Source organism: Globicephala melas, chromosome 12, assembly GCF_963455315.2.
Source record: "Globicephala melas chromosome 12, mGloMel1.2, whole genome shotgun sequence".
Lineage (NCBI taxonomy): Eukaryota > Metazoa > Chordata > Mammalia > Artiodactyla > Delphinidae > Globicephala > Globicephala melas.
Window position 1 is genome coordinate 43,814,177 of NC_083325.1, and position 27,561 is coordinate 43,841,737.

Below are 27,561 nucleotides of genomic sequence, written 5' to 3' on the forward strand. Positions count from 1 at the left end.
TAGTTCAATTTGCTTGGTATCTTTTTTTCTCCCCACTGACTTAACTGAATTGCTAAAGCCTTATAGACTAACATAACTTGGAATAAAATGGCAATTGTTGCATTTTAGGGTTTCTAAATTCTTTATGTTCTTACCCATTAATATATAGTAAGATTGTTGGAATAGTGTTCTCTTCTTTAATTTCCCTCCCTATTAGCAAAAGAGGTCTTTTCACTGCTTAACAAATTATAGAAAGGAGATTAGGATTCTGTCAGAACACTTAGCTGTCTGCACCCTTCACTACCATAACCTTACAAGAAATGTTTTTTGTTTTCTTTTAATTGTAAAAATTGCATAATATTAAATTTACCATCTTAACTATTTTGAAATGTACAGTTTAGTAGTATTAAGTATATTCATATTGTTGTGCAACAGATCTCTAGAACTTTTTCATCTTGCAAAACAAACTCTGTACCCATGAAGCACTAATTTCCCCGCCCTCCTCCACCCAGCCTTTGGCAGCTATCTTTCAGTAGTTGTTTCCATGATTTTGGCTACTTTAGATACTTCATATGAGTGGAATCATGTAATATTGTCCTTTTTGACTGGCTTATTTCATTTAGCATATGTTCGTCCAGGAGGTTCATCCGTATGCTAGCATGTGACAGGATTTTCTTTTTTTAAGGTTTTATAATATTCCATTATACATACATACTGCATGTTCTTTATCCATTCTTCCACTGATGGACATTTAGCTTGTAATTTTGAAGAAATGTCTTTATAGTATGAAAAACTGTTTGAGAAGTTGAGAAGTGGTGGAATTAACCCTGTGTGTTCAAATTATATATTTTTTAATCTCATAAAGATATCTTTACTGAGAAAGTGCCATTATATCATGATTATGGCATTAAGAGTATATACTTCTATTTTCATATTAGTCCTGTTACTACAGCTATAATTCAAAGAGGAACTTTGAGAAAAGGCTCCATTCTGGTTGCTGGAAAGAGTTGGGCAAAAGTACGCTTAATGTTTGATGAAAATGACAAAGTAATCAATGAGGCCTGTCCCAGCATGCCAGTGGGAATTATAGGCTGGAGAGACTTCCCTTCTGCAGGAGATGAAATTCTTGAAGTAGAATCTGAGGTATATCAAGCTTAATTCCTCTACAGTAGATATGATATAATGATTTAAAATATCAATCTATAATGTTATACCAAATAAGTAATAAATAATTCAGGACTATAACGGGCTGTGAGGGGGGGCTAGTGATGTCATTTTAGAGTTTGGCTGTAAAATTTGGCTTTTAAAATTTGAGATAAGATTTTTAAATAATTTCAAATTTACACAAAGCCTCCATATAAAGGTTTTGTAAGTTTCTTAAAACTTTAAAATTAGTGGTTTCATATATGAGCTAGGCTAATTTCATAGTGGAGGAAAAAACCAGCAGTTACTGGTTTCTATTTAGTTAAATAATTCCCTTTTTTTTTTTTTCCCCTATAAAGCCAAGGGCACGTGAAGTTGTTCACTGGAGGAAGTATGAGCAAGAACAGGAGAAAAATAAAGAGGATCTGGAATTAATAGAAAAAAAACGAAAGGAACACCAAGAAGCACATCGGAAAGCCCGCGAGAAGTATGGCACTTTGCACTGGAAGGCGAGGTCATTTATAAAGTACAAAATAAAAAAACAGCAGCAACCCTTAAAGCCAAAAGAAAAAGCAGGAGGAGATTCAAATGTACTTCCTATAATTATTAAAGGTGACTTTTAAAAGATTTTACTTTACATCTCATTTTAGGAATATATGTATTTCGTCATTCTCACAATTAATTTGGCCATTAAATTTAAGCCAAAATGATTTCAGTATTTTAGGGGGGGAATTTTAAAAAATTGAGATATACTTGACATGTAACATTATATTAGTTTCATGATGATTCAGTATTTGCATATATGGTGAAATGATCACCATAATAAGTCTAGTTAACATCTGTCACCATGCTTAGTTATAAAATTTTTTTTTCTTGTGATGAGCACTTTTAATATCTACTCTCTTAGCAACTTTCAAATATGCAGTGAAGTGTTATTAACTATAGTCACCGTGCTGCATATTATATTCCCATGACATATTTACTTTATAACTGGAAGTTTGTACCTTTTGACCCTCTTCACCCTTTTTGCCCACCCCCTCACTGGGGGAGATTTCCTTAGTAAACATTTATCTAGTGGATTTTGTTGTAAATGTACATTTGGTTCTTTATACTTTATTCAGTTAAGTAGATACTTATAATGCTAAACCTAAAGAAAAGTGGATTTTGTGGTAAATGCTATTCCTATTATTGCTTTAAATAGATTATTGTCATTTTTGTGTCTGTTAATTTCTAACTCCTATCACCAATAATTTTAAACTTTTGCTGCATTTAGGTGATGTTGACGGTTCCGTAGAGGCCATTTTGAACATTATGGATACCTATGATGCTTCACATGAGTGTGAACTAGAGTTAGTACATTCTGGTGTGGGTGATATTAGTGAAAATGATGTTAACCTTGCTGAAACATTTCATGGTGAGGATTCCATTTCCTGTTTTTTTAACTGTGTTCCCTAGAGCATACTCTGAACCATTTGCTTCTGTCTTTTCTTGCTGGGCTAGTCACACCTGACATTTTACCCCCATCGGTATCCCCCTTCCTGTTGCAGTTCAGTCTCAGCTAGTGATTGAGGGCAAGTGGGATGTGCAGTATTGCAGCCACAGCTCCACTGTGGCTGTCATTGTTGTACTGAAACTTTGGGGAACTATTTCAAGCCCCAGTAGTATTTCTTGAATGTACCATTACTGCCTCCTCACCACTTCCAGGTTCCCCCCCAACCCAGGCTTGGTTCTCTCTCTCTCTCTCTTTCATTTAGACTTTTTGAATGCTCTTCAATCTGCAATCAGCCTACTCAGTACTTTCCTTCATCTTTTACTTTTGGTTGCCTATTTTTGTTTACTTATAATTTTACAAATTATATTTTTCTTAAATCAAAAGCTCTTTTTAGCTTTATATGCCTTGAAGAAAAGGGGACTGTTTGTGAGTCAAACTTACGATACATGGAAAGGGGACTCATGACTGCATGACTGTCGCTTTAACTAGGTTTAACATCTAGGCAAAGCACCAGTGTTATTGAGTGATTAATGAATCATTTAGGAAGGGGGTACTTCATGACCTAACTTGATTAGAATTAGATGTTACCTCTACTACTGAAAAGATGTTTTCAATAATGTTGGTTATTTCAAAGTATTTTATGGGCACTGACTTTTCTATTAATGCAGATAGTATGATGCATTGAATGATTTCTTAATGATAATAAGACTTTCAAGGTGGTTCTGTTTTTCTCCTGATTAAGCCATTTGCGTAAATTTTTTTTCACACCCCCAACGTATTTGCAGTTAAATACATTATTTGTTCTTTGGTAAAATGGTCAGCTCCATGGAACTTCTTTCATTTCTTAAACAACTCTTGAACTTTACCAATTAAGTAACTACAGTTGACACTTGAACAACACGGGTTTGAACTGCGGGTCCACTTATACGTGGATTTTTTCAATAGTAAATATTACAGTGTACTACAAGATCCGAGGTTGGTTAACTCCTCGGATGTGGAGGAACCGCAATTATATGGAGGGCCAACCATAAATTATGCTCGGATTTTCAACTACACGGAGGATTGGTGCCCCTAACACCTGTGTTGCTCAAGGGTCATCTGTATTTTTTGAATATCTTTTGGCCAGCTGAATATCTAAAAGCAAACAACAAAAGTTGTAGACTATAAGATTATAATTAATAACAGAATTGTTATTAAAATAATGTAGTATTTCAGTTCTAATCATTTTTTTCTTATTTCTCTGGTATGAAAGCTTCGTTTAGCATATTGCCTTGCACGTAATGGTCATTTAAAATAATGTTCCTTAAATGATTGGATTTAAAAATCATAAAGAAATTTTCCTTGTTTAATAAGCCACAGTAGAATTTATAAAATCCTTTCATTAATTTAAAAAATTAACTAGTTTTCATGAGAAAAAATTGTAGAATTTACCTCTCCTACTCACTTTTAATTTACATAGAAGCAAAAATTTAGATTTGAGTTTTTGCTTGGAAGACAAACTGTTTAATGCAATATTTGTGCTACTTTATTGTATTTATGCTTTCCAGGTGTTATATACGGCTTCAATGTGAATGCAGGCAATGTTATCCAGCAGTCGGCTGCAAAAAAAGGAGTAAAAATTAAACTTCACAAAATCATTTACCGTCTTATTGAAGATTTGCAGGAGGAACTGAGCAGTAGATTGCCCTGCATTGTGGAAGAGCACACAATAGGTGAGTGTTCACTGAATGTTTAAACATTCGTATCTAACCTGCTGTAAATAACACTTGAAAGCAAAGTTTAAGGGAAATGTATTTTGCTGTTTAAATATGTTCACTGTTCCAACACATATCCTGTGTTCTAGAAAAAAATGACTACTATAGGTAAAGGTTCAGTGTAACTTCGTATGAATTATAAACACCTGCCCTCTGCAAGGTGTTGTGCTTTTGGCTGTGAGGAAACAAAGGCAGATAAGGCAGTAAGAACTAGCCCTCTACTTAGACATAAACCACTAATTGTAATACAGAGTAGACTGGGATGGGAGGCATAAACATTATTAACAGTGTTGTGGAAGGAGCCATTGATTTTGTCCAGCAGCTGGCAAAGAAATCCACCATGAGAAGGAAATTTACATTTAAATATTAAACATTTAAAAATATTTTTTTCTAACATATCCCTTGGCCAGTTTAACGGCTAAATTTATTTCAGATGGACTGAATCAGTTTATCTCTTCTCTTTCCTCCCCACATCCGGATATTTTTGGTTAACTTTTAATTTTGATGATAGTTTTATATTTCCAGAAAAACTACTGGAGAAGTATAAGCAACTCCCTCCCACTTCACCAGTTGTTTACATTTTGCCCCATTTGTTTTAGTCCTCCCCCTTCAAACACACACACACACACACACATTTTTTTTCTGGGCCATTTGATAGTAAATTTGAGATATTGTGTTCATTTGCCCGTAAATATTTGCATTTCCTAAACACAAGGATGTTCTCGTATAAAACTGCAGAACAAGTATCAAACTCAGGAAATTGAACATTAATACTCTTATCTAAGTCAACAAGTATCAAACTCAGGAAATTGAACGTTAATACTCTTATCTAAGTCACAGTCCATGTTCCAATTTTGTTCATTGTCCCTGTATAATGTACTTTATAAATATATATTTTTCCCTCAGTCCAGGATCACAGATTAGGTTCTTCAGTCTTTTGACCGTGACATTTTTGACGTGTATATAGGCCAGTGATTTTGTTGAATGTACTTTAATTTGATTTGTCTGTTTCCTCATGATGAGACTCAGTATTTGCATTTTTGGTCCACAGTACAGATTTATTTTAGGCTTTTCTGACCTACTTAACATGATCACACAGAGATTTGTATGTTCTTGTGCTAAGAGCAATTTGGAAAACTGAGTCATATGAGGGTTTCCAGGGGTAAGTGAGAGCACCAAATAACACTAATTCTAGAAAACTGGTACATTATAGTGTGTGGTACCGTGTCATTATTGGAATTTGTTTTAAATTTCAGTCAGTAAAAAAAAATTAAGCTGACTCACAGAATTAGTACTCTTAAGTGTATATAAATTACCCATGGTGAGATTAAAAATAAATCAGGCAACAAGGGATGGTCCATTCAAGAAAATATATTGAGGGACAACTGAAAATCAGGTTTTCATGGAGCAGACAGGAATTATACTAATCTTATCAACTGATAGCATCTTCTATTGCATTTTATTCATCCAAAAAAGTGAACATTTCATTTATTTTTCATTCTTTTGGTAAGCACATGTAGTTTTGTTGATTTTCTTTTCCAAGAATACCCAAGGATTTTAATGTTTTTATTTCTAATATTGGCCAGGAAAGTAAAGTTGGTTGAGTTAGAGAAAATTAGGACTTTCTTGCACGAGTTTGTAATTTTTCTCACACCTTTAACTGTTACTCTGCCGAATGTCAGAAATTATGTATTTCTCAGAATTTTTGTTTTCTGTATACTTAATGTTCTCTTCTTCCTAAAGGTGAGGCTTCTATACTAGCTACCTTCTCTATAACAGAAGGGAAGAAAAAAGTTCCTGTGGCCGGCTGCAGAGTCCAAAAGGGACAGTTAGAAAAACAAAAAAAATTTAAATTAATACGTAATGGACATGTTATTTGGAAGGGTAAGCAACATAAAACTCTTTCTATAATACCGTATCCAGTCACCAAAACCTGATGATCCTGGGTAACTGAAATCTTTCACTCCCATAATCCTAGTTCAGGCCACTTCTTGCTAACTCATATCTGGCCTCCAGTCCTAATGACTCTCCCAGGATTGTTAGTCCCCAAATCTTTCTAAGGTTCTAAAAATTGGCCCCAAACTACCTTTCCAGCCATGTCTCTCCTACACTTGGATCCACATCATTATATTTTCATCCTTTCTTAACAAGCTTGTGCCTGCATCGTCTTCATCCTGGTGTAACTCATTCTTCAAGTCCTGAGTATAACCCCCATCCCCTGTAAAGTGTTAACCTTTGAAAAGGGAGACAGTACTTTTCGCTACAAATCACATCTTGTTTATAGCAAACTTCATTTTTCTTTGGTTTCCCTGGTATTTTGTCCATCTTTTAACATGACAGGACTGTAAAATCTGTAAGAATTTCAGTGTAATTTTTTCCTTTTAACACCAGACTACAACTGCACTTGTTGGGTACTTATTTGAGTTATATGAACCATAAGTTTTTTTCTCTTTTTTAAGGCTCATTAATCTCACTGAAACACCATAAAGATGATATTTCAGTCATCAAAACTGGAATGGATTGTGGTCTTAGTTTGGATGAAGAAAAGATAGAATTTAAAGTGGGAGATGATATTGTCTGTTATGAAGAAAAGGAAGTTCTAGCCAAGACTTCTTGGGATCCAGGATTTTAAAATTGTATTAAAAATGTAAATAATTAAATGTTTTGCTTTATTACAGAGCAACTAGTTTCGTCTTACTAAAGGTAATAATTCACCACTCACTACTGGTCAGAAAGTTCTGCCGAGCACTAACAGGTGTTAACTGTCAAAATGCTACAGAATTAGGAAACCTTATTTAAGGACGCGTCCAACTAGAAATCCTGGAGTAGGGAAAAGAATATGGCTAAAGGGAATTGTTAATTATTGGTGTATCAGTGAATCTAATAATCAGTTTAATAAACTTCAAGTGCTTACTTTAGTTCATTGATATCAAGAAGTAAGCCTCCCTGAACTGCGCTCCATAAAATATGGTACCAGTCAAATACTGTGAAACGATTATTTTTCAGTGTCAGCAGTACCAATGAGCAAACCTCAGAACTTAAAATTCCAAAGAGGAGTTCACACTCAACATTAAAGGACTTTGGGTGATTTTTTTTTTAAACAGATCTTTATTGTTGTATAATTGCTTCACAATACTGTTAGCTTCTGTTGTAAAACAAAGTGAATCAGCCATATGCAGATGAATTTTTTAACTGGTAACTTGCGAGCTCTGCCGCCTTTAAACTTCCTTTGTAGGAAACAAGTGTCAATACATTGTAGCTTCTTTTTAGGCAAGGTTATAATACCAATTCACACAAACCAATGTTTCTCAATCTGGGGGTGGCGGAGGTTCCTCCCCACCCCTAGGGGTCATTTGGCAATGTCTGGATACTTTTGGTTGTGGGGAGGGGTAGTGTGCTACTGGCAGCAAGTGGGTACAGACCAGGGATACTGTTCATCACCCTGTGATATACAGCAAAGTCCCTACAACCAAACATTATCAGTCAAAAATGTCAGTACTGGGGGCTTCCCTGGTGGTGCAGTGGTTGAGAGTCCACCTGCCAATGCAGGGGACACTGGTTTGTGCCCCGGTCCGGGAAGATCCCACAAGCTGCGGAGCAGGTGGGCCCATGAGCCATGGCCGCTGAGCCTGCGCGTCCGGAGCCTGTACTCCACAACGGGAGAGGCCACAACAGTGAGAGGCCCGCGTACAGCAAAAAAAAAAAAAAAAAAAAGTCAGTACTGCTGAGGTACAAAGGAACTGACCTGTATCTAGACAGCTGGTATCAAATACAACATAATTCTGCCAAGTACAGGTTACCTAAGAAAATAGTGCGATCAATTTGATCTTTAAAACCCCTTTTAAAATCACTGAAATAAAACTCAACATTTAAACAGTAGTTCATTAGTTCATGTCTTTTATTAACCAATATACAATCACTTGTCTTCTGGTTTGTTGAAACAATAGGTCAGACAACATTTGCCACAATAATGTCTGTCAAAGTGGCTGGCCATAAAAACTCCAGCACCACATTCATCTGAAGGGCACTCCCGACGAAGGCGACTGATTTTGCCATTCTCATCCACCTAAAAAGCATAAACTTGCTGTTAAGATAATCTTACAACATACTATGAAGTCTAGCTTAAATGACTCAAAGTATTTAACCTTTTAATCACACAACAGTGATATTTCTTAGTACTTACAAACCGAAGCACCCCAAATTCTCACCAATAATTACTACAAGAAAAAAGTTCAGAGTTTTTAAAGCCCAGCCTTGCAAGAAGTGGACAGAGTTAAGACCTGAACCCAGATCTGACTTCAAAATCAGAAACTTAGTTTGGAATAAAGTACCTAGAGGTAAACCCCATTATATAGAGCTTATTCAAATACCAAACAGGAAAAAACCCCAAACTTTTATATTAAAGAGTTTGAAACCAGAGATAAATTATTATCTTTAATAATTTGGCTCACCTTATAGTATTTCAGGACAGCCAACTTAACCTTCTTTCTCTTATGCTTGTTCTTCTTGGGAGTGGTGTAAGACTTCTTCTTCCTTTTCTTAGCACCACCACGAAGTCTCAACACAAGATGAAGAGTGGACTCCTGTTATTGAACAGAGAACAAAACAGCCTTTAAAAATGGTTACATTAATGCTACTGCTCCATGGAGAATGGACAACCAGCATCATGCACATTCTAACTGGATATGACAGGAAGTACACCCACACATGGGGGAGTCAGAAAAGAAGAGGTATCTGATTCCTATGTAAACTCTTAGTTCATAGACAGATTAAGGAACACATTAAATTACACCATGGGATGCAATATGCAAAATCTAAAACGTAGAAGACTGTAGCAACACTTCTCAAATGTTGGTGTATCAATCACCTGGGAATCTGCTAATCTAATGCTATTCTCCCCACTTTTTGAGTATTAGTCAAAATTTCCAAATTAAGATACAAATATTCATACTTAAGGGACTTCCCTGGTGGCGCAGTGGTTAAGAATCCACCTGCCAATGCAGAGGACACGGGTTCAAGCCCTGGTCCAGGACAATCCCACACGCTGCAGAGCAACTAAGCGCGTGGCCAAAACTACTGAGCCTGTGCTCTAGAGCCCGCGAGCCACAATTTCTGAGCCCGTACGCCACAACTACTGAAGCCTGTATGCCTAGAGCCCATGCTCCGCAACAAGAGAAGCCACCGCAATGAGAAGCCCGCGCATCTCAACGAAGAGTAGCCCCCTCTCGCCGCAACTAGAGAAAGCCCACGTAGCACAACAAAGACCCAACACAGGCAAAAATAAAAAAATAAATTATACTTAAAGGGCTGCTTTCCTCCAAACAAACCTTTTGAATGTTGTAGTCAGACAAAGTACGTCCATCTTCCAGTTGCTTGCCAGCAAAGATCAGTCTTTGCTGGTCAGGAGGAATTCCTAATGGGAAACAAGTTGAACAAACAAATTAAGTGACTGCAAAACAAGCATATCTGCTCAAGATTTATAATCTTGAATCAAATAAATGGTACTAACATCCATCAGTGAGTTCTTACTACAGGGAAAGTGTAATTGTAAATGTTTAAACGGTTTACCTCATTTAATCCTAATACATGTTAACCACTTTACAAATAAGTATACATGTGTAAATTAACTAACACGTCCAAAATCACACACGTGAAAAGTACTACAGCTTGGCTCCACGCTAATAAACGTCTGTCTACTGTGTTATTCCAAATGCATTTTTGTCAATCTGACCTCTTCCCACCCCACAAAGACCAGGTATGTCTAGCGCCTGACAGGGCCTCTGCAGGTTAGTTTTTCTGAATCAGAAAATGTTAACTTGCCTTCCTTGTCCTGGATCTTGGCCTTTACGTTTTCTATTGTATCCGAGGGTTCGACCTAGAAGTTTTGAAGTGCAAACGTATAGGTAACACAATCAGGAACTAGAGTAATCGCTCTATTCCGTTGGAAGGTCATCAGGGAGCCGAGGCGGTGGGGGCTGAAACCTACCTAGTAGAGCCCTTGGCTCACGCAGCTGGAGACAGGCTCCCCGGCGCGCACGCTCCCTCCCCCAGCCCCGGGCGGCGGCGGCCGGGCCACACGTGCTCGCGCCCACCTGCGGGGGGCGCTACCCTCCCGCCTCGCGACCCCGGCAGCGGCTACCTGGCGGGAACCACCAGAGGCAACAGATTCGGACTTTAGGCATCGGAAACCTGCCCTAATCCCCAGCTCAATTATTACGGCCAAGTTTTAGAAGCCAGGTTCGGAAACGTATTCTAAGGCGGAAAGCAGCGCGCGTGCCGAAACCCGCCTCAGGTCCCCCTCCTTCACGCCGCGACTTCTCCCACCGCCTGGCCCGTACCTCGAGAGTGATGGTCTTCCCCGTCAGGGTCTTCACGAAAATCTGCATATTGGCGGCGGTGCCACCTGAGGGTGAGGAAAAGGAGGAAACGGTGAGGTTGGGGACAGAGGAGGTGCGACGGCAGGCCGCGGGCCGCAGAACAGCCCAGAGTACACACTCACCGCAGATGGCGGATCCGAAAAGAAGGGCGTCGTGCCGGCCCACGGGCTTTCCCGGGGCCCCCGCGGAGGCCCCGCCTCCTAGGCGGCCACGTCAAGTGCCTGAGTGCTGTCGCAGCGGCTGTCCAGCCACGTGCCAGACCAGGTCGTGACCTCATTTCTCCTTCCGGTAGCCTGGCTTATTTCTCACTTTAGCTTTCAGAACGCTCTTGAAATAGCAGATTTAAGCAACTTACAAATGTCTTTAAAAGAATTTTCCACCGTAGTTGACGTGGCTAAGAGGGTCTTTAAAAGGGGGTGGGGTTGAGGGGGCCTCATGAGGAAAACGGAGGAAATGGAAGTGTCTTCTGGGAATTGTAGTTTTCCGCTGCTTTCTTTTCTCTAGGACTACTCGTCCCAAGATGCAGTTCCACAGCCCTGGGCTCCCTAGTTACTATCGCCTAACCCTGGCGTCGGGATTTGGAGGAAGGGGTTAAGGTGAGGAGGGAGCAAGGGTGAAGCGCAGTAATGGTTTCGGGGAAGGTGGAAACGGGTCGGAAGTGACTAGGAGGGAAGGTTAAGAGGTTGGGGAAGAGTGGGGGACCGAAAGTGTCATCACCCACTTACTGAGGCGGTGAGGGGCGGATGATCAGCGATCTACCACCAGACGCTCCCCTGGGCCTTCAAGGGAAGGGCACACCTGTGGCCACTCCAGGCAAGCTGAAAGATAGGTGGTATCCTCAAAACCGCTTGTCCGTCCTTGTCTCGGCCTGTACCCCCTCCTCGCCTTCAACCCCGGATGTTCTCCTAGTTTAAGGAAGATTCTGTCTTATATGTCACTACGCAGTGTGAAACGGTTTAATATGTTGAAAATCTCTGGAGTTTTCAAATTTTCAAATGAGGCCACATGGGAAGGAAACCCGCGGAAAGGTTTATTTATTGTAGAATTTCCAAGTTTGGAGTTGGGAGTTGTGGTGAAAGTCCTAAGAGGAAGTTTTTGGATTATGGGTGGGGGGCTGTCCTGGCAAGGCGGGCGAGTTAACTCCCTTCCCCTGGCCTTTCGCCGCTGCGCAACCACAGAATCCTGTGCGTGCACCTTCCTAATGTCTTCTCTCTTTATCTCTCTGTGCCCTCCTCTCTGCATCTCCATCCCCAAATTCAGGTTCCTTAATTTTCTCTGTCCCCAGTTTTTTTCTAACCCACCTTCACTTTTGCCTCCAACGTATAAAAAGTAAAAATGATTATGTCATTAATGCTACTTCACCTTCAAGATAAAATCCAAATTCCTTAGTGTGATAGCCTCTGCCTTCCTTACAGCCTCGTCTGCCAAACCCATTACTCACTTATCACTGAGCTAATTGAAGTTCCTGACAAGCTCTTTCATGCTTTGGCGCTTCTGAAGAAAACGTTTCTTCTCTGTGGAACGCTCTCCTACCATATTCTGCCGGCTAATCTCCACCTTTACAAAAAAAACTCCTCGAAAGAGTTGTCTATACTCATTGTCTCTAATTCTTTTCCTTCCATTGACTGAACCCACTCCTATCAGGCTTCTGTCTCCACCATTCCAGTGGAATAGCTCTTGTAGTTACTGATCACCTCCGTGTTGTGAAATTCAATGGTCATTTAATCTTATTTGACCTATCAGCGGCATTTGACACAGATGATCATTTCTTTCCTCTTTGAAACACTTTCTTCACCCGACTTCCATCTCTCTTCTTCCATCTCCCTGGATGCTCTTTTCCAGGCTGTTTTGTTGCTTCCTCTGTATCTACCAGGCCTCTGAACTTTGGAGTGCCCCCAATGCCCAGTCCTTGGACCTCTGCTTTGTTGACATTTCCCAGATCATTTTCCATTCTGTTTCATAACTTTTAAATGTCATTTATATGCATATAACTTATAAACTTATTTCTCACTCAGACTCACCTGAACTTCAACATGTCTAATAGGGAGGCCCAAACTCCTGATCTTATGAAATTGATATTCCCATCTCATAAATGGCAATTTCATCTTTTCAATCGCTGAGGCCAAAAATTTTATGGTCATCCTTGACTGTTCTCTCATACCCACATCGAATCCCTCAGCACATCTTGGTTTTACTTTTAATGTATATGCAGAACACTTCACACCGTCTCTGCTACCACTCTGATTCAAGCCACCGTTATCTTTTGTCTGGACTATTGTAGTAGCCTCCCAGTAGCTCTTCTGGCTTTGACTCTTGTCTTCACAGAGCAGCAAGAGCAATTCTTTGAAAATGAAAGTCAGTTGTCATTCTTCTGCCCACAGCTCTCCAATGGCTTTCATCTCTCTCTGAGTTAAGCCTAAGTTCCTATAAGCAAGGCTGTCACTCCCACACTGGAATGACTGGAGGCCACAGTTCAGCTCATTGTTCCTCTTGCCACGTCTTCCCAGAGAAAGGAGCATCTTTTTCTAACCTGCACAAAGGTGCCCCATGGGCTGGTAGTGCTCCTACCTTTAAGGCCCTATATTCTACGTGATCTGGCAGCTACCTCTCTGGCCTCATCTTTCTTCTCTCCTTTTCTCATTCTCTTCTAGTCTTCCTGGCCTTCTTGCTGGCAGATATGCTATCCTGCCTTGAGGCCTTTGGACTTGCATCTCTCTCTGCCTCAACCACTCTCCTCCCAGGAATCTACATTACCTGCTTTTTTCAGGTTTCTGAAATGTCACCTTATCAGTGAGGGCTATTCTCTTTCCTGACTTAATGCCTTATGTAAAATGGCACCCTCCCACCTTTCTTACTCTCTATACCCCTTTCCTTCTTTTATTTTTCCCCATACAACTTACCCCCATCTGTTATACTGTTTTTTACTCCTGTGTCTTCTGTCTCATTACTTGAATGTAACCTCTGGGAAGTTAGGGACTTTGTTTTGTTTAGTACTATATCTCTAGTGCCTAGAATAGCGGCAGACACACAGTAGGTCCCCCCCCCCCAACATATATATATTTTTTTGCGGTACGCGGGCCTCTCACTGTTGTGGCCTCTCTCGTTGCGGAGCACAGGCTCCGGATGCGCAGGCTCAGCGGCCATGGCTCACGGGCCCAGCTGCTCCACGGCATGTGGGATCTTCCCGGACTGGGGCACGAACCCGTGCAGGCGGAGTCTCAACCACTGCACCACCAGGGAAGCACCCCCCCCAATATTTATTGAATAAATAAATGCAGCACAGATTAAGCATTGTCCTGGATGTTGTTTCATGAGATGTTTTCCCTAATATTTCCCTGCCCTCTCCCACAGACTAGTGAGGTGCCCCTCTGGGCTTTTGTAGCCCGTTGTGCCCACTGGTCACACTGCCTTCTCTGCTCTGTGGCAGAGGTTCATTTAACTAGAATCAATACTTGTCTAGGAGCCCTTGTGACTTGTTTCCTCTGTATCCCTAAGTGTCTAATTTGAATGAGTGAGTGCAAGGTAATCTGAGTTGTTCTGTGTAACTCAGCGGCATTTTGTAGATGCTGAGAAACAATCACTTTAGCTGTGTTCTGATTTGAGGGCACAAGTCATGTCTTCTGAGCAGACCAGATTATTGCTCAGTGATTACTGATTAATAATCAACTTTCTTTTTTTTGGGGGGTGGGGTGGGTGGTGACATCATGTGCTCTGCTAGAAACTGTATTATGCACTGGAATGCATATGTGTGGGGAAGGAAGATGGGGAATGAGAACATTTTGGTTCCTGATCTTATCAAATTTAGAGCCTACTGAGAGAGGTAGAGAATATAACCAGAATTCTGAGTAATAATATCATGATAGAGGAAGTGCACAGTACATGGGAGAACATAGCAGTGGCACTTGATCAAATTTAAGGGAATCCAGGGCAGCTTTCCTGGAGCTGTATAGGCTGAGATCTGAAAAATAAAGCCAAGTAAATGAGAGTGGAAGTACTGTGTGTATCTTATGGAGGAGAGGTGAGGATGCGGGAAGGGAATGCAGGGATGGGGAGAGAATTATGCAAGACCCTCAGGTAAGAGAGCAAGTTTATAGGAGCGTATGGGGGTTATGAGGAGGACAGGGAGATGAAAAGACTAGATTTGGTCAGAGAAAAAGTCCCTGGTTCCTATAGGGCATTCATAGACTAAGGAAAGGAACTTGGATTTTATCCTAAGGGTAATAGGAAGCCACTGGTGTTCAGATGTGACCACCCATTCCCCAGTGATCACACCCATTCCTTCCTCCTTTGACTTTTATCTTTTACTATCTGAAATTACTTTTTTTTTTTTTTTTCCATCTGCGCTGCTCGGCTTGCAAAATCTTAGTTCCCCGACCTGGGATTGAACTGGGTCCACGGCAATGAAAGCGCTGAGCCCTAACCACTGGACGGCCAGGGAATTCCTGGAAATTACATTATTTATAGTCTGTCTCCCTTAATAGATTGTAAGCTATCAAGGAACCAGGGACTTTATATTATTTATAACTGTATTATGCACTGGAGTGCATATGGGTGGGGAAGGATAATGGGGAATGCTGAATCTCTAGCTATAAAACAATGCCTGGCACTTAATAGACACTCAGTAAATATTGGTTGAATGAATGAATAAAAAAATTGATTTCTTATTTAGGAAAACTGTTGATCCATTTATGGATTATTGCTTTGTTGGAACTACTTTATGTTCACTTATAATTGATTTCTCATTATCCAGTTCATCAATATAAAGATAAATTAGGTCTTTTTTTTTTTTTTTTTTTTGTACACGGGCCTCTCACTGTTGTGGCCTCTCCCGTTTTGGAGCACAGTCTCCGGATGCGCAGGCTCAGCAGCCATGGCTCACGGGCCCAGCCGCTCCGCGGCATGTGGGATCTTCCCGGACCAGGGCACGAACCCGTGTCCCCTGCATCGGCAGGCGGACTCTCAACCACTGCGCCACCAGGGAAGCCCTAGATCAATATTTGACTTAATTTATTTTAAGCTTTAGATTAATTGATGGTCTTTTTCTTTCAGGCTTATAAAAGTTTTGGCTTTGTTGCAAAAGCAAGTCAAGACTTTTCTCTGGTGAACAGGTGTGCAGGCTGTGACATATGTCTGTCCAAGAAATAAATAAACATGCAGTTCTCCCTCCTATCATTAGTAGAAGTGACAAGGAATTTTTGGAAAGAATGCAAAGATACATAATTACAGAAACTGAAAGAGTGGGCTGTAATGAGGAAGGACCTGCTGATGAATATTACATCATATACCGAAACGTTTTTGATAAGGTATCATAATGCTTTAAGACAACAGATTTTTTATGTAGTAGAAATGGTCTATCTTGACACCTAATATTCCTGCCTTAGTAACACCACTGCTTGTTTGACTACATTCCATTTGTCAGTTTTGAGAAGTTCATCCAATTTGTCAGAAAGGGATGAATGGGGAAAATGCAATGCTGGATTTATATTACTAGACAGTTAATGAGAGTTTCAGTTATTGTAGCTTAAGTGCAGGCTATCAGTTTTTGAGCAACAACCTAGCTGTGCCCTCTGATATCACTTTGACCTTCCATCTCAAATCATTATCTGATTTGTTAGGAATTGGGCTGTAAGCATGAACCTGGTAGTTCTTTGTTGTTTTGGGTTGGTTTGTGGTATAATTAAAATCTTGGTTTAGATTTGATCTAGCATATTAAATTGAGACTCCTTGTAGATTAGAGGTCTAGATAGGCATGGTAAACAAGGGGTTTAACTGCACTGAATGTTGGAAATATGGAGGTAAGAAAATGCTGTGGCTTTATGTAACATTTGATTTTGCTTTTCAAGGTTCTAGAAATACCTGCTTTTCCTTAACAACAATTGCAATATGGCCACCGATCCTCATTTTTTTATCTCACTTTTTTTTTTTACCCACGTAAGATGTCCTGACAGTCAAATCAGTGAGGTCAGCACTCTTTCCTCCTTACCTAGAAGAAATTATTACTTATGTGAAGACTTCTGTAAACTATTGGTCTCTGAGTAAAACAGCCATAGGCAAAATAGGAACTCAGTGTTTTGTTTAAATTTTAAACATTACACACTGAGTCTTATTTCTCCTCTAAATAAAAATATAGTGCCTCACTCTAAGGAAAAGTGAACACAAAGTAGTGATATATACCTACAAGTGGAATTAAGAAAATTGATGCTTATCCATAAAAGTATAAAATGGAAAAAATCTTTTCTTCCTTTTAAGTCATCTGGAAAATCTGTCTTTTGGAACTGGTACACTGGCAGATTAGCTTCATTTTATAAGTTGTTATGATCAATGAAATTGTTTTGGTGTTTTAGTCATTACGGAATGTATTAGGTGAATATTTAAAGGTACTGAAGGTAGTGTATTGAATAGGTTTTATAAATATCAAGAATCATGCTGAGACTCTACTTGTGTGAAATCAGCAAAGGAAAGTTATCATAATTGTAACATACTTATCTTTGCATGTCTAAATGCTAACACTTGTCAGAAGTTTTCTTCCATGAAGAGCTCTCTGCTTTAAATTAGTATAGTTATAGTGACGTCATTTTGGAGGAGCTTTGGTAAATTTAATTCTTAGAGAAAAGACATGGGATTAAATAAAAGATAATTTCTGTATCTTTAGTCCTTTTCTCCCTACCCCCCAGGATTTCCATTTGGACTGTTTGTACATTGTACAGTTATAAATGGTACATTTGTACATTGTGAAGTATCCTATTCTTCAGTACTGAGAGGGGATCTGAAATAGAAATCATTTGGTACTTAGAGAAACTTTTATTCTAGCTTCTCAATAAGATAATCTGCCTTTCCATTTTCATGTTATTCCAACACATTTGATTGTTAATAAACTATTAATGCCTGCCTTCTCTAATCTTCCTTCTCGGAAGGATCTGGTTGGGTAAAAGATGAAAGTGTCAGCTTGCATCTCTGAGTACTTAGAACCAGAGAACAAATACCAAATTCTGTTTAAAATCAATGATAGAGGATTTGGCCTAGAGAACCATGCCTAAATCAAAGCAAGGAGGACCTGAGGCTGTGTAACAAGAGTTGAGGGTACGTTGCAGAGAGAGCCAAGGACTTAGTAAGCAAAGGACTTAGTAAGCAAAGAAAACCAAAGCTAGGAAGAGTGAGCTTCAACAGACAAGGGTGAATTATGGAGGTAATTGGACTCCAGAAAGTGACTGGCCTTTTGCATCCTGGTAGCGTGTTGTACAAATAGTGTATATTCGTGTGTAGGGGCTGAGGTGGAATGGATACCATTCCTCCTCTCCCTCAGATCCCTGTACCTGGTAAGGATGGCTCTGTTTTGGGGGGAGTTAATGGAAACCTTAATACCGGAGTCTGCAACTTGAATCCCTAGAGGCCAAGAAGGTCATATAAAAGAGTTAAGTGTACTGGATTTAACAGAATAAGGAATCATGGGGACGGTGGTAAAATGAAAAAACAATCCAATCTAAAGCTCCAGCTGATTACTGCCATTAAGGAATGGGGGTTCCACATTGTTAGATTTTTCAGTTTTCAAGAGAACCTGAAAATTTGGGTTTGGGGTGAAATTTCCTAAATTTTAAAATATTTTGTAGACCAAGCAAAACTGTTCTACCTCTGGCATACAAGTTTCCCTCCTTTACTTTAATGCATTTTCTGTGCATTCTTAAAGATTCCTATGGGTGTTCTGAAATCTATTTCTTCTAGCAAAACCATATGGGAGCTGATCATGATGTTACTACAAGTCTGTTTTCTATCCATCAACATATCTGAGTTGTTTTGAATTGTTGCAGCACCTCATAGAGGCTTGTGGAATAGACGATGGCCAGGAACCGTGGGGTATTTAATTTGGAAGACCACAGATTAATGACCTCTATTTTATTGAAAGTTGCTGGGTGGCAGTCCTTTGGGTGGTTAGGTAGTATGGTCATGTCAAAAAGATGACCAATATCTCCCATTCAGATATCCTTTCCTGGTGCTTGGCATTGAGCAATTATCTCCTTATACCATTTTTTTTTGGCCGCATGGCTTGCGGGATCTCAGTTCCTCTACCAGGGATTGAACCCAGATCATGGCAGTGAAAGCATCGAATCCTAACCACTAGACCACCAGGGAACTCCCCTCCTTATACAATTTCTTGATAGACCAGATGTCTACCTGGATAATTTTTTCTAGGTATTTTCTAGCTAACAGTGTGGTATACCAGAGACTAGAGATATAGTAAAGGTAGAAAGCCTAATTGTATCTTTCAGAGAAAACTGTGGATTGATCACATCTATTCTTTATATGCCTTGACACCTTCCAAAATCCTTGTGAGCAGAATTTGGCAACCATAAATTATTTTTAATTTTTTTTGTTTTTTAACTTCTTTAAAGTGCTCCTTAGTTATTATTGTTTCTTTGTATGGGTAATGCCTACACAAGATTAACCAGGAAAAAAAAAAAAGAAAAGAAAAGTAAAAGAACCAATAAGAGTATACAGTGGAAAGTCTGGTCCTTCTCATCTTAGACCCTACTTCCCTTTTCTTCTCTGTAGGTTTCTGTTTTCTTCTATTAACAATCCAGAGATATTATGTAGGTTTCCTTCTCTGTAAGTTTCTGTTTTCCTTTCCTTCTCTGTAGGTTTCCATTCTCTTTCATTATCGTTCCAGAGATATTATGTACTTAAACACCATTGTAAACCATGAATGTAAGGTATGAAGGGTTTTCTCCAGTTGCACTTGACATCTTGGGATTAGAAATACAGTTTGGAATTGAGAGTATTGATCAGCTAGTTGGAGCAGATGGGTTAGAAAAACAGGGAAGAGAAAGGAGTCCAGGATTTTAAGGTCTGAATGAAGTCCTTCAGAGACTAGACTTGGAGGTAATGAGGGACGATATGTAATGGTATTTAAGAGATCCAGAATTGAGATAATTAGATCTGGTATTGGTTTTATCTGACCTCATATAATGTATGTGTTAATTCCTAGTAGAGCAAAAAACATGTTTTTTTTTCTCTCTCTCATATTTAAGCTCACAGGATTGTAATGATTCACAAAGAGCATATATTCAGTAACAATTAACTGTCTTTAATAGTGGTATTTGCATATGAATGCAAGCTCAAATTTGTAAAATTTTAGATTTATAATGGCCCATCATGTTTCATTAAAAAAAATCTATAATCTGTATTTGCAAGTCTTTTGATCCATAGTCTTCTAGAAAAAAATCATATTTTAGGTAATAGAGTATGTCACTGCATACAAATCCATTCTTACTTCAATCAAAAAAGAATACGATGCCTTTATTGAGACAATAAAGAAAAGCCAGAGAACTGCATTTCATCTTCATGGAAAACTTAAAGTTTTGGCAGGAGAGCCCACAGCATTGGTATATCATAGGAAAAGAATAACTCAACTTAAAGCAAAGTAAGTATATTAGTAAGTAGCCCAAAAGTGATAATTGTTACTTTGTTATATTAACTAGCCATTGTAACTATAACCAGTGGTTCTTACTCTTTTTCAATTTCAATTTTATTTTAAAGCCATGTTTTTATGTTACCCTTCTTATTGAAATTACTATATTTTTACTTGAAAAATAATACTAATTCTGTTTGAGAATTTTATAATATCTCTTAGGATAATTGGAGGCACATTGTAGTATCATAAAATGAGGGATACAGATAATTGCTCCAGGTGATTTCTTGCATGGAAGGTTTAATAGTACAATTTCATGATTACCATCTGAAATAGAGCACTTAATGCTCTGATGCACAAAGATAAATAACCTACTGGGAGAGGATAAAATGCTCATTCTTGCTAAGTAGTCTCAGATTTTCAGTGTTCCATTTGGTAATTGATGGGTAAATTATTACAGATAATTTCAAGTCAACCTGGAAAATTATGTAAAATTTGACCTCCACTTCTGGTAATGTGGCTTGCTAGATATTGGGAAAATATGCTACATAAGATGGTAAAGAAATTTTTTTCCAAAAGTAACAGGAAGCTGACAGGGCAGTGACAGAAATATTAGGGCAAAATCATAACAGAAGACAAAAGATAGAGAAGCACACTAAAACTTCTTTGACCCTGAAAGCATTTATCAAAACTAGTGACCATAAGCTTTAGTTTTTAGTCTGTGGCACAGGGGTACAAAAGACAGAGCCCAGGATCTATCTGCCCAAGGGGTGTAGTCTACTGGGAAATCCTCCCCATATAAAGCCGGGATGATAAAGGGCTACACCCTTGAAGAGTGAACAAGAGGTAAACTGCTCCACCTTTGAGGACTGCATGGAAAATTGCCTGTTGCTTAGCAGACTGCTAGCAGATCCAGGGCTTATTTTGGGGGTGATGAAATGTTCTGGAACTAGAAATGGTAGTATTTGCACAGCTCTTTGAATATGCTAAAATTCACTGAATTGTATACTTTACAAGGGTGAATTTTAAGGTATACGAACTATATTTCCATAAAGCTATTATAAAAAAACCATGGAGGACAGAGTGAGAAAGTTATATTATTATGTCTAATCACAACTCAAAGAGAAGAGAATATGGGACAGAGACAATATTTGAAGAGAATATGGCTGAGAATTTTCTAGAACTGGTGAAAGATATCAATTCACAGATTCTGGAAGACCAAAGAATCCCATTGTAAGTAATAAGAAATACTCAACTAGATTTACTGTAGTGAAATTGTCAAAGATAACGAGATCATAAAAGTAGCTGTGGATAGGAGCAATGACTGGATACCTTCTCATCCATGTTGTAGCATGTATTGGAGCTTAATTCCTTTTTATAGCTGAATAATATTCCATTGTTTGTATGTACCATATTTCATCTACTTATCAGTTGATGGGTACTTGAGTTTTTTCCACCTTTGGCTATTGTGACTTGTGCCACCATGAACATTCATGTACAAGTATCTGTCTGAGTCCCTGCTTTCAATTTTTTCGAAAGTCTGTTTACTTTTAACATGTCTTTCTTCCTAAAGCATAACTATTTGGATGAAAGCCAAGGATATTTTATTTCCACAGTCCCTCTTTCATAAATACTGCAAGCTCCTACTCTGAGCCATCTGTAGTTACCAAGAACTCTATATAGTAATCAGACTTAGGTAGCGGTTATCTACTGACAAACTTGTTTTTAATTTACCAAAACTCTTGTAACATTTATGTAGCTAACTGATTTTAATCTATTATTTCCTCCCTGGGCCAAAATATTGGTGATAAACTAGGAAGTAAATTTCAAATAATGCTTAAAAGAAGGTTTTATTTACTTCTTGGTCTTTAAAACCTCCATTTCTGGATGAACTCAGTTTTATCTCAAGATGCTATCATTCCTCTAGCTCTAGAATCAAAATTAATAGAGTAGGCTGAATAATGGTCCCCAAAGAAATAGGTCCTAATCCTGGAAATGTTACTTTGTTTGGAAAAAGGATCTTTGCAGATATGATCACATTAAGGATCTTGAGCTAGGGAGATTATCTTGGATTATGCAGGTGGGTCCAAAATACCATCACAAGTGTCCTTATACAGAGAGGTAGAGGGAGCATTGACACAGACACAAGGGGAAAAAGCATCATTACCTCGGAGGCAGAGATTGAAGTGATGCAGCCACAGAAGGCCGGCAGCCCTTGGAAGCTGGAGGAGGCAAGGAATGGATGCTCCCCTAGAGCTTCTAGAGGAAGCACAATCCTAAAAACACAAATTTTGGCCCACTGATACTGGACTTCTGGCCTCCAGAACTGTGAAAGAATAGATTTCTGCTGTTTTAAGCCACCAAGTTTGTGGTGATTTGTTATAGCAGCAACAGGAAACTAATACAATTACTTAACAAAAATAATTTTTAAATTGCAAAGGTAATTTTCAACTAAAGGGAATAGACATAGTACTTTGCGGCTAGATTATTATGTTTAATACTTACAAATTTCCAATAAGGTTACGAATCATAGGCAGTATAAGATTTTATTGATGCTTTGAAAGAAAATTTTTCCTCACTTGTGAGGTTAGTTAACTTCCTAGGCATTCTTTTGTAAACTTCCGTCTACGTTCATAACGGTACAAAATGATAATTAGCCAAATTAAAGTAATAATTTAACCTGTTTTACTTTGAATTGTATGATTAAATAATTCGTTGAAAGAAACATAAAAAAGCCTTTCTGTTTTTCAGGATGAGGCTTATTGAAAATAATTCCTCAAAGATTCAATTGCAAATAGATGAAATGAAACAACTTAGGGCAGAGTATGACACAAAAGAACAATGTTGTATTTGCTGCAAAGAGCCTTCAAAACCTATTCCAGGTACAGTATTTTGTTTAAAATATTTGAGAGAAATTCCAACTGTTTCCAGTTACACAAATTAATATATATGTGTTACCATGTATATATCTTCCAAGTATATCGGGACTTTAGCCAGACTTTACAAACAGCTTTAGTCTGGCCTCTAGGTACATACAAGGGAATGAGAAAACTTAACAACCCTAAACGATTGAAAGAGTTCCAGTCTGGCTGGATTATATAAAGTGTAGTACAGTGGCTCTTAAAGTGTGATTCCTACATCAACATCAGCATTACCTGGGAACCTGTTAGAAATGCAAATTTTTTTGTCCTGCTGCAGATTTACTCTGTCAGAAATTCCAGGGATGGGAGTCGGGGTCGGGTGGTGGAGCCCAGCAGTCAGTGTTTTAACAAGTTCTCCAGGTTATTCTGATGCATTTTATAGTTTGAGAACCCATGAAATATGTGAAAAAACTGTGGTACGTAAAGTTGTGGTGAATATTGTTGATTCACATTGATGTCAGCATTCACTGGTTCCTCATTTTCAGCCAAGCCACATTTTAAGAAATTGGAGTATATCCTGGAATTCCTCCAGAATATTGAGAGATTTGTATGATGAATGGATAGAGGAATTGCAAATATACATCCTGGAGTAAAGAAAGACTTTGAGAATAGATAACTGCATTCAAAACTTTTCAAAATTCCAACTAGTGTTTATGCAGAGGCAGAATCAATAAGTGGAAATTTTAGGAAGTCAGATTTGGTTTCAATGGAAGAAGCTATGTCTTGAGATAATGAGCTACCCCACACCAGAGGATTTTAACTGAGGTTGAATGATCATCCTATGATTGATTGAAGCAGGGACTAGATTCACTTTCAAGTATAAAATTATAACTAGCAGACTACAAATAAGATACATATGAATAAGTACAAAATAGCTGACAAATTGATTAAATGCTGAAGGGATACAGGGTGTAAGGGAATGACTGAAATTGATTAGGGTTAATCCAGGGGGGTTTCTTGAAGAGAATTTTGAGATGTGCCTTTAAAGGCAACAATTGGTCTGAATGAGAATGAAAGTCATTTGAAGTGTGTGTGTATGTGGGGGGCAGTTATGAATAATGAATAGAGGGGACAATGACCGAGGGAGAAAGGACTGAAGATTTGGCAGGCATTTATAAACTTCGCATTGGAGAGAATAAACAGATTACCCTGGGGTTAGTTGTAGTAGACTAATGGAAAGTTTGGTTAGGGAAAAATCATTGAACAGGAATCCTGAATTATTAGGCAAAAGTTCTTGGTGTTACTGAATAAGATTGATATTTAGGGGTTTGCAAGATGTGGTGATGCGGTCCTGAAAATTTTTTTTCTTAAAATGCTAAGGTTTGGACCATCAGTCTTCACTAAGTCTTCATTGATGATTTGTTTAGAACTACCAGCCATTTAGAAATGTATGCTAATTCTGTTTATGTTCAATAATCTTCAAGTTCATGCTACAATTTCTTAATTATTTCTTAACATAGCCAACCATCTGACCTATTTTGCTAAGACTTGCTGTTTGAGCACAAGAGTCCCACACGTGGCTTGGCTTGTTTGATTTGTTCCCTTTTCCCTTAGGCATGACTCTCCAAGAATCTGTCAGTTTAGATGCTCTCACTAAATACTTGAAACATCTTGAAGATAAATATGCAGAAATTGAGCAACTTATGTCAAAAAAATATTTACCAGCTCAGAGGAAGGCAGATTTAGATGAGGAAATGATTGTGGTATTAGAACGGCGAGATTTAGCTGAAAATCTGAACAATGAATTACAGTTCCGGTATGAAAGTTGAATATATACTTTTTACAGTTTGAAGCTTTTATTTGTGTTTATTTTAAGATTCCACTATTTGATTTTAGGTTCAGTATATTGTTAATGTTTTTTATCTTTATAGTCATCAAAGACTGCAGATTATTTCACAGGCACTTACTTTGTGGGAAAAATCTGATATGAGCAGATCATTTCAAGACTTCATGGAGCACATTGAGAAAAATAAAGATTTACACGGTAGAGGATCTATATTTATTAATTAACATGAATAATGGAAAACAGTTTTTTTCTCCAGAAAGCTAAAGAATGGGGATTTTCCTAGGCTGAGTTTAAAGAAACTAAAAATGTACTTACTTCTGTTAGGTCTCTGTTACCCTGTGGGCTTCTTCCTTCAACAGCTGACAAATAATTGGTAAAGAGTAGACTTGGTTAGCCAAGGAGAGAATACCTGAAAATAAGGAAGAAAGGGATGGGGAAGCTACTCAGTTTAGGAAGAGGTTGGTGCTATTAGAAACTATAGCATTAAGTTGTTGGTATTAAACATTTATATGTTTGTTATTTTCTATTGATTGATAACCTTAAATATCATCCAGTGGTGCTTTCAATATTTACAGGTGAACAAGGCATTGTTGAGGAACTACTTGAAGATGACCCAGGCAAGGCAAAAGAAGCTGAAATTTTGCTATACTACGTTGAAAGGCAAATATTTAAAAAGCTTTTTGATTTTCCTTGTTAAGATATTATAGCATTTATTTAATATTTATTTAAAGATATTAAATGTTTCACATTTATGTTGCATCTTTTTGAGTTGTAGTCTCTAGGTTTTGTATTTTAAAATTCTACTCTAGTAGACAAATTAGAAAATAAGCTAGAATTTAAAAAACTAGATTCTTTGTGGAAAAAATACCAGATTGATGGTCTAGGAGATTTTTCAGAGGTTATAGGTGGATTGTAGTGTTAAGTTTTATTTATATTTTTATATTTTATATTTTTTTATGACCTTGTGTCAGATTATCCTAGCCAATTTAGTCCTTTTTTTTCTCATTATTTCCATCCTATGACATATTAGGAAGGCATATTTCCCCCTAATACTTATTAAATTATTATATATATTTTATAGTAGAGGGTTAGAGATCTAAGACTTTATTCTTTAAGAGGTTAATTCATACGCTATGAGGCCAGTATGTAGTGAATATATGTAATATTCCTAGTCTTCTATGTTAAATAGTTTTCAGCTGTTGACTTGCTTGTTGATATGGTACAAAAAAGGGGTAAAGATCATTTTGAGGAGCACCAAAGCCTGGATTATTTCCTTACACCTCTAAGTCTATCAGCTTCAGATACGAGAGAAAAACCCTGGTTGAGGTTAAAAGTTTTATGTAATTTGCTTAATGTTACTTTGGTGTTTTTCTCCTCTGCGGTTCCACATTCATTTGCAACACTCTTTAAATCCTGTTTGCCATAGTTTGTTTTTTTTTTTTTACATCTTTATTGGAGTATAATTGCTTTACAATGGTGTGTTAATTTCTGCTTTGTAACAAAGTGAATCAGTTATACATATACATATGTTCCCATATCTCTTCCCTCTTGCGTCTCCCTCCCTCCCACCCCTCTAGGTGGTCACAAAGCACCGAGCTGATCTCCTTGTGCTGTGCGGCTGCTTTCCACTAGCTATGTGTTTTACGTTTGGTAGTGTATATATGTCCATGCCACTCTCTTGCTTTGTCACAGCTCACCCTTCCCCCTCCCCATATCCTCAAGTCCATTCTCCAGTGGATCTGTGTCTTTATTCCTGTCTTACCCCTAGGTTCTTCATGACATTTTTTTTTCTTAAATTCCATATATATGTGTTAGCATGCGGTATTTGTCTTTCTCTTTCTGACTTACTTCACTCTGTATGACAGACTCTAGGTCCATCCATCTCAATACAAATAGCTCAATTTTGTTTCTTTTTATGGCTGAGTAATATTCCATTGTATATATGTGCCACATCTTCTTTATCCATTCATCCAATGATGGACACTTAGGTTGTTTCCATCTCCGGGCTATTGTAAATAGAGCCACAATGAACATTTTGGGACATGACTCTTTTTGAATTATGGTTTTCACAGGGTATATGCCCAGTAGTGGGATTGCTGGGTCATATGGTAGTTCTATTTGTAGTTTTTTAAGGAACCTCCATACTGTTCTCCATAGTGGCTGAACCAATTCACATTCCCACCAGCAGTGCAAGAGTGTTCGCTGCTTTTCTCCACACCCTCTCCAGCATTTATTGTTTCTAGATTTTTTGATGATGGCCATTCTGACTGGTGTGAGATGATACCTCATTGTAGTTTTGATTTGCATTTCTCTAGTGATTAATGATGTTGAGCATTCTTTCATGTGTTTGTTGGGAGTCTGTATATCTTATTTGGAAAACTGTCTATTTAGGTCTTCTGCCCATTTTTGGATTGGGTTGTTTGTTCTTTTATTATTGAGCTGCATGAGCTGCTTGTAAATTTTGGAGATTAATCCTTTGTCAGTTGCTTCATTTGCAAATATTTTCTCCCATTCTGAGGGTTGTCTTTTGGTCTTGTTTATTGTTTCCTTTGCTGTGCAAAAGCTTTGAAGTTTCATTAGGTCCCATTTGTTTATTTTTGTTTTTATTTCCATTTCTCTAGGAGGTGGGTCAAAAAGGATCTTACTGTGATTTATGTCATAGAGTGTTCTGTCTGTATATTCCTCTAATATTTTGATAGTTTCTGT

At 38.2% G+C, this 27,561-nt stretch overlaps 3 protein-coding genes across 11 annotated transcripts in view; 2 read left to right on the forward strand and 1 right to left on the reverse strand.

Moving 5' to 3' along the window:
* Nucleotides 1-7,045, forward strand: part of MTIF2 (mitochondrial translational initiation factor 2) — a 42,662-nt gene extending 35,617 nt beyond the window's left edge. For all 8 annotated transcript variants that reach the window (XM_060309362.2, XM_030877254.3, XM_060309366.1 and 5 more), the window contains 6 exons: nucleotides 918-1,122; nucleotides 1,482-1,734; nucleotides 2,396-2,536; nucleotides 4,162-4,326; nucleotides 6,112-6,252; nucleotides 6,828-7,045. In XM_060309362.2, the coding sequence (XP_060165345.1) occupies nucleotides 918-1,122; nucleotides 1,482-1,734; nucleotides 2,396-2,536; nucleotides 4,162-4,326; nucleotides 6,112-6,252; nucleotides 6,828-7,000 (1,078 nt within the window). In that variant the 3' untranslated portion in view covers nucleotides 7,001-7,045. The remainder of the gene's footprint in view (nucleotides 1-917; nucleotides 1,123-1,481; nucleotides 1,735-2,395; nucleotides 2,537-4,161; nucleotides 4,327-6,111; nucleotides 6,253-6,827) is intronic.
* A 1,203-nt stretch (nucleotides 7,046-8,248) lies between these two features.
* RPS27A (ribosomal protein S27a) lies at nucleotides 8,249-10,939 on the reverse strand. Its single transcript, XM_030877232.3, has 6 exons — nucleotides 10,868-10,939; nucleotides 10,707-10,771; nucleotides 10,189-10,243; nucleotides 9,696-9,781; nucleotides 8,820-8,951; nucleotides 8,249-8,434 (listed from the first exon to the last, which is right to left on the reverse strand). Exons 2-6 carry the CDS (start codon nucleotides 10,752-10,754, stop codon nucleotides 8,285-8,287), a joined length of 471 nt encoding a protein of 156 aa, XP_030733092.1. The 5' UTR covers nucleotides 10,755-10,771; nucleotides 10,868-10,939; the 3' UTR covers nucleotides 8,249-8,284.
* Nucleotides 10,940-15,794: 4,855 nt separating this feature from the next.
* CLHC1 (clathrin heavy chain linker domain containing 1) overlaps nucleotides 15,795-27,561 on the forward strand; it is a 40,036-nt gene continuing 28,269 nt past the window's right edge. Inside the window, exons 1-6 of one of the 2 annotated variants that reach the window (XM_030877229.2) lie at nucleotides 15,795-16,048; nucleotides 19,973-20,160; nucleotides 22,900-23,030; nucleotides 24,624-24,825; nucleotides 24,941-25,053; nucleotides 25,431-25,515. In XM_030877229.2, coding sequence (XP_030733089.1) covers nucleotides 15,872-16,048; nucleotides 19,973-20,160; nucleotides 22,900-23,030; nucleotides 24,624-24,825; nucleotides 24,941-25,053; nucleotides 25,431-25,515 — 896 coding nt within the window. In that variant the 5' untranslated portion in view covers nucleotides 15,795-15,871. Of the gene's footprint in view, nucleotides 16,049-19,972; nucleotides 20,161-22,899; nucleotides 23,031-24,623; nucleotides 24,826-24,940; nucleotides 25,054-25,430; nucleotides 25,516-27,561 lie in introns of those variants that run through there. The other variant, XM_070046850.1, reaches the window with a different exon arrangement.